The sequence below is a fragment of the Cupressus sempervirens genome, chromosome 8 (assembly GCF_028749045.1).
Source record: "Cupressus sempervirens isolate cs-2001-9-10 chromosome 8, ASM2874904v1, whole genome shotgun sequence".
In the NCBI taxonomy this organism is placed as follows: domain Eukaryota; kingdom Viridiplantae; phylum Streptophyta; class Pinopsida; order Cupressales; family Cupressaceae; genus Cupressus; species Cupressus sempervirens.
In genome coordinates, this window is record NC_143125.1 from 595,392,212 (window position 1) to 595,399,705 (window position 7,494).

The window sequence follows — 7,494 nt, forward strand, 5'->3', positions numbered from 1 at the left end:
ATAATTTTTATTTAACCCCAATAGAGAAGTGTATGTTTGGATAAATTTCAAAATCTATTCTTCTAACAGTTCTAAGACAAACTCTTAGCTATAAATGTGTTGTAAACTTGTGACTTTTGCTGTATTTGTTCTCCAGATCCATATATAAATTTGTAATCCAGCGGGTGCAGCTACTCTCTGCTGATCAGTCATTGTGATAATTTGTTTCCTTTGACTTGCCTATTATAGACAGAGACTCATGTTCTAACAGAACTCTTGTTTATGCTCTAACAGAACTCTTGTTTATTAGTGTATTCCCTTAAATTCTGAATTTTATAAGTTTGTAATATGTCGATGGAGGCAATGGAGGCATAGTGTCATGTTAAAATCATTTTATGGCCAAAGTTCAAATCCCTGTTGGGACATTGTACTTGCAGGTCTCATGCTTTTGATGAGTAGCTGTGCTTATAAGCTTTAGGGTCTTCTAAAGCAATGAACTCACAGGTTTGAACAAGTGAAATATTCATAATTGTAAAGTTTATTGCCAGATTTTAATTCCATTGCAGACTATTGCAGTGTGGTGTTGCAGGTATGATCACTAATCCCAATGGACTGAATTGCTCCCAGAATCTGGAGAAGTTAGTGCAGTAATAACAGAGATAAAATATTATTGAACTCAGAATTTCCTTCGATCCTTTGAAGTGCTTCCATTAATAGATTTCGATGCATTGTTTACTTCGGGCAGATTGGATATATATCAAGTGGAAAGGGTGTGGGGATGAATGTTCATGTCTCCAAATGGAGACATGGACATTCATAGTCACACCCATTCGTTGGTAACTAATCTTCATGATTTGTTACGGACTTAAACCAAATTAATCAATGTATTACCAATCATTAAATCTGCGGTCCGATATAAAGGATAGATCAATCATGATCTAAATATCAAAGGAATCAAAGGTAGTTTCGATCATGCCTTAATGATCTCAGAAAATATATATGGCATTGGTTTTAATTGTGCATATCACAGTTATTGTCAGACCGAAGCTGCATGCTTTAACAACAATCTATGTGTTCATGGGTTATTGATGGTCTATTACTCTGAAAATTTGTTCATTTAATATCATAAATTTGTTGGGATAGGCAAGACTTCATTATGCATAATGCTTGAATGAATCATGAACTATCTCTCAACATTGTAAACAAAAACATAATAAACCTCCGTGTCAATCTTGATCCTGCAAACTTTATTGATCATAGGGATTAGATAACTTATGATACAGTATATTACAGTTCTATTTTCAGAAGAAAATACGTATAATTCAAAAGAGAGGACAACCTTTGACAGATATGCCTGGGGCAGTAGGACAGGAAGCAAGTTCACAATGATCTATCTGTGTTCCCCACCATTCAAACATCTTTTTTTCACTACCCAAACAAATGTAAATTAGTATTCCCATGAATGCTGTCCCAGCATCCAAAGACGCTGACAAAACATAGTTGTACCTCTGCCACCACCCTTTTCTCAGTCTAAATATGAAGTAATTGAAGATGGTCCCAATGAAGATCCATGTCCCAATGTTGACAGGAGTTGCAGGAGGCATACTTGCAAACCCACCCAAAAGCACTGGTATGTTGATCAATTTCAACCATTTTATTTTAGGGAACAACTTGGTTAGATACCACACTGGCACTGGGAGAAGTGCACCCACAAGAAATAGCCATACCAAATTTTTGTATGGCCCAAGTGGTCCAAAGAGTCGCTTGGGACCAACTAGCCCCCATATAACAGAAGCATCAAATGCTACTCTATCCTTTGGACATGTCCAGGGACTGTCACCAGGAAGAGAGTCAACATCACAGATATGTTCTATCCTTGCTAGCATCCACCATGCTATGCATAGATTAACAGTGCCTGCAAGAATTGTGCCCACAAGCTGTGTAGATTCATATGTTAGCCCTTATTAAAATAAACTTGTTTCTTTCACTTGTAAAGAAATTGAATGCACAAGTAAAATGACTATGTAGATAAAGAATCAGTTTAGAAAAATGACAATAATCACACCTGAGCAATGTACATGCACCTTGGAGGAATCTTCATGTAGTGCCCAAGTTTGAGATCTGATAGAAAAGAAAGAGCATGTGTGGTGCTGATCCTTCCATATGTCTTGAAAAGTATATTTGCTATTGGTTTTCCGGGCAGCAAGTACCCAATAATAAATTCTGCAACAACATTGTAGCCTGGTTGCTGTTTGGACAACAAATGGATACATGGTTTAGCTGAGTTCATCTTTTTGCCTAGATTACCCATTTACTTTTACTGGTATTAGCATAAGTGCGATTTCACATATAGAAGGAAAGCTTTTTGGACCCGTTTCCATTTGGGTGCTGACAAAGCTGTAACTTCAATTTTTCTATAAGCATATTTAACATTTTACTGATTTAAAAAAGTTATTATATTAAATTAAATATAATACTTGCTCCGTTTTTAGATAAAATTGTGTGTTTTTTTGGCACCAGCACTATGGATCATGTTCAGTGATTTACCATCAATATGTTTGAGATTGAAGCAATTATAATAGATCATGGAATGATCTGAAATATTTATTTAGTAAAACACACAATCTTATTTAGATAGAAGCAAGTAAATTTAATATGGTAATGTGATGTGCACAAGCAGATAGATTTTTCATGTAGAGGAGAAGACCCAGTACTTGAACACTTTCCAGTGGTTGTGATAGGATATCCAACACTTTTGACAACATTGTACCAATAATTGTGTCTTTAAAGTTGTTTTGGCTAATGATGACTACCAATAATTATAAAAAATGTGTCCCTTTTCTTAAAAAACAACCAATTGTGTGCTGCCACATCATCTACACAAATATGGGAGTCTCTAATGGACTTCAACTGCTCTCATTTTTTGGACTATTTTGGACACATTGGCAATAAACATGGTGATGTGGCTCTGAAACATTAGTTATAAGCAGGTGACTTGCCAAATAAGTTGTTTTAAAAAAATAGAGTAATTTGAAATTTTCATGTAAGATTTTGAGAATTGCAAAATTAGAATGCCCAACTACTAGGTTCTCTCCCCTAATCATTGTTTCAAATATCTCTTCTGAATAAGAAGTTGAAGATGCATATCCAACCTGGTTTGTAGTTGCCTGAATAACCCCAATGGGAAGACTTAATATACATGCCAGTCCAGATGCTAGCAACGTACCCCACCATGGAAGTTGAACATCATCCTTCCATAGAATACACAGCATAATCGATAGAAACATACTGCCCACCAGTAGGATGAGAAACCACCATTGAGGGACAGGCCTGTAAACTTTCATCAACCGTGCATGTACATCTGGTCTGTCTGTGTTCAGAGAAGATCTGCTCTGCTTAAGAATTTCACTGTTAACATGAAGTGCTGGTCAGATTTTTACTAATGAAATGTTTGATATGAGGAATTTGAGCTACACAACCAAAAAAATTTGAAACAGAATATAAATGAGCCAAATGCTCTCCAATACAGTCTTAGGGATATACGTAGTTCTTTTTTATGCACTTGAGTTTTTTACTTAATTCATAAAAGGAGATGAAACTTTTTCTTATCATGCTAATAAAATATGAAACTTGGAAATGTTGATAGGGTAGTTACCTTCCATTATAGAGAAGAACATGGGTAAGTGTTGCAGCAATCCGTGCAAAGCCAAATCCAGTAGAGAAAGCAAAAAATGTGCTGAGATATAGTTTGCTGTATTCATTGTAAGCATCAATATCCAAATCAAAATCTGGTGTAAGAATAAGAGTCGTATTGTATTTCTGACCAGTGGCTGTGAATAACTGACTTGAGAAGATTGGAAATTTCCTTGCGTTGTAAATATTAAGTTTCCAATATGACAGTGGAATGAATATATAAACAAACAGGAAAAATCCAATGCCAATATTAACTATGGAAAACCAGGGCGTAACAAGGGGGCTTCCAAGGTATGATGAAATACCGGCCCAATCTAGGGTCACAGCACCAATACCCAAACCATGAAATCCAGAGCCAAGTTGATTTGCTGTGACACTGTGTGGGCTTATCCAGCAAACCCATGAAAAAAATGACAACACCGTGAAGAGATATCCAGGCAATAAATAGTATGCAAAACTGACAACCATAAAGATTGTGAAGAATTGCATGCGTGAAAGGCCTTTGTTTTCCTCCCTTTCGTGAAGTGTCCTGACAAACATTCGTACAATTTTTTGATCAGATCATACAAAAGAACAAAAGCGGAAAAGGTCATTAATAGTGATTGGGGATTTGTATGCATACAAAATAAACACCGCCAATTACAAATAATGAAGTGAGACGAACGTGCATTGATATATTTTATTGAAACAGTCATTTACTATTACTCTTCAAAAGTTGTTAATCTAATCAGTTAGAAAATATGGCAAAACTGCACAGGCATGGAGTTGAAACTTGATACTTATGTTTGATAGGCAATTTCGTAGCAGCTCTTTATTGAAAGACTACTCGTAGAGTGTATGTTATCAAAGACTTCATTTCTTACTTATAAAATCATGCCTCTTATTTAACATCACAAATTACAAGAGTATTACATATAGTCATGGCTACGAGATGAACGTCACTACCAATCTCTGGTTTGTGTGCCTGGAGGCAGAGAATCAACAAAATTTCTATGAAGTACAACAGTCTAGAGGTACCATCTTCAGCTTAAATGTGCCAGATATCAAAGTCCCTAACACTAACAGCAATTTGGTAAAAAAGCTTGATCACTAGTCCTGTAAGACATATCAAGGGGTGTGCGAATTACTTGACATGCTTAATTTTTACGTTCTAAATCAATATCAATATTCAAGATAGAGAAGATTCAAAGTTTTGTATTGCCACAAAAATCTGTGTTCTAAATCAATATCAATAATCAAAATATGTTGATTACAGTTCTGTATTGCCACAAAAATATGTGTTTGATTTAAAGTCATTTAGAAACCTTTTAGAATGACACTATCCAAAATGTTCAGTTAAATGTATAGGGTATATAACAGCAAAACCCCTGCTGAAATCAGACCAATACACACACAATGTTCTAAGCCAGTAAACTCCAAAACTACTGTCTGGTTAGTGAGTTATGGCTCATAGCATCATATTTAAAAACTTCAGTTGTTTGAGTAAATAGATTGGTGAACAAAATGCATTGCAAGTTACCTTTAGCAATTAGCATGTAAAACTTACCTAAACAGAGAGACCTGTACCAGGTTGGAGGGCCACCACATATGTGCTGGTTCTACTAAATATTTTCGCAGTAAACCGGCCCACCCATAGCCTAAGATCTGCATTAATTTTAGAAGTTTTAATGAATAAAACAAGTTCTGGGTAGATAACATTTGATTCAGTAGTCAAATAATCAATAATAATTTTACATTTCATCCATGTGTGAATTTTGAAAGTGATTATGTATCATTTTGGTCGGTAAAATTTATTGTTAATCACTGAATAGTTTGATGTTTACAAATAGCCTATAAAATATGAACAAAATTTACCGATTCAAAAAGTCAAAAACTGTTCAATTTGAGAGTGATGATTGCTTGATTTATCATATTTTGGATTAACTGTACTCTGACTTAAGTAGTATGAGGAGTTTTGGGATCTCTAATGTAATGAATGCTAAGTGCATGATTCATTCTTGTAAAAGATGGGTTCATCTGAATCACTACTCATGAAACATAAAAGAATGAGTTTGTCTCAAAAATTACACAACAACAGATATCATAACTTGACTTCCTTAAAAAATATCTCCTACTTACTCCTACTTATTTTTTAAAAAAACCTTTCTGATACCTGAATAACATACCTGAACAAAACCCTAAAGATTTGTGATGCGTGAATAGCATACCTGGGTTGTTATGACTATGATTAACGCCGCTACAAAGCTGATATTCTTGTGATAGAAAGCTTTCATGACATTGATGGCTCCAACTGAGAAGGCATCTCCACCTCCAAATGCAACACCAGCATTGGCAAATATTGTAATTAGGACATGCTCTTTCATATTGAAAGGACCCGGATTGAGGGAAAATTCCCAATCAATCAAAGGAACCCTCACTGGCCTCTCTGGAAGCACAGCTGCCATGAATCTTCCAGCGGGCAAAACAACAATTTGTGCAAAAATAGCTGATACAGTGAGTGGCTGTGTTCTATAGGCAAAGAAAGTATTGAAAAACATGAGCAAAATACATGACAGGATTCCCAGAATCCACATTCGAAAAGTCATTACAGGCAAAGAAGGATCATCGGTTACAGGAACTGTCAAGGCAACCTCCTCAACTGGGGACTGCTCCTCCATTGTTTCTGCATCTCTATTACCATTACTCTCCATTGTCAAATGCATTATTAGACCTCAACCTATTAAACCCATGTATACACCAGTGCTTTTGTCACAGAATACGCTGTTCACTCGAAGCTTCTGAGTTGGTTTCTTATGCAAAGCTTTAAAGGGCTGCAGAATTGGACAGCGTTTCAATGTGCTTGGTTGGTAAAAGTTATTGTCCTGAATTTTTGTACTGTTGTGGTTTTTGTCTTCTTTTTGAGTTGCTCTTCCAGTTCATGCCATTACCAATTTTTTAAAAGTGGTCTGATGTAACTGATTAATGAAAATATTGGAGAAAATGAGCTACATTTGAACAATAATTCTATTAGAAAATAGAGTTCAGATTCAAGAGGGTTGAGTTATAATAGGAAATTAAGTTATAATTCTGTAGGGTCAGAATCAAGGTAACAGCGCAGAATCATAGTCTAGTTAAGAAGAGACAATCTTTGAATAAGGTCAGGTCTACCTATAAGTATACTAGTATTATAATATAAATACTGAAAGGACAGAATAACAAAAGATAAATAAAAATAGATGGATCTGTTTTGGAGTGAATTTTGGGAATAGCTGTTCTAAGCTTTTGATTCTTATCAGAGCAGGTTTTAGTCTAAATTTTTTTGATAAAAGCAGCAGCAAATAAGGGTACTGGGCTATGGGACAATAGGGACAATCAAAGAGGATTTATACTAGATTACTGACATTAACAGCATCTAGTAAAGTAAATAAGAAACAATGTCGGTTTATCTTTACCAAAAACAAAACTCTAGATACAGCTGAAACACATAGGAGAATGCAAGGTCTAGGTGCAACAAAGAGCTGAAGATTCAGACTGACAATTACAAAGCAAGTACCAATAGAGGCGAACCGTAGTTCACTGAAGCTGCCCAAAACAAAAGGCGGAGTGGGTGAGGCTGACAAAGATCTTCTTGTACACAACGGAAACACCCTCACTGTCAATCCCAGCACCAATTGCAATCTCCCTTTTCACTTGAATAGCAAAGAGGTCCACCTTAATAAGAAAAACTATTAGCATGAATGTTCATGATACTACTTTGGGGGAGTAGCTTGAGCATTGGAGAACATTGACATGTTACATTCATGACTGCGTTTGTCATTGATGACAACATAGTATAGTTTCCGT

General features: G+C 35.6%; 1 protein-coding gene across 1 annotated transcript; it reads right to left on the reverse strand.

The window, feature by feature from the left end:
* Window positions 1-1,193: 1,193 nt before the first annotated feature.
* LOC149543846 (oligopeptide transporter 3-like) lies at window positions 1,194-6,505 on the reverse strand. Its single transcript, XM_089798527.1, has 6 exons — window positions 5,880-6,505; window positions 5,219-5,316; window positions 3,635-4,201; window positions 3,132-3,387; window positions 2,045-2,227; window positions 1,194-1,916 (listed from the first exon to the last, which is right to left on the reverse strand). Exons 1-6 carry the CDS (start codon window positions 6,372-6,374, stop codon window positions 1,302-1,304), a joined length of 2,214 nt encoding a protein of 737 aa, XP_089654653.1. The 5' UTR covers window positions 6,375-6,505; the 3' UTR covers window positions 1,194-1,301.
* Window positions 6,506-7,494: the final 989 nt, after the last annotated feature.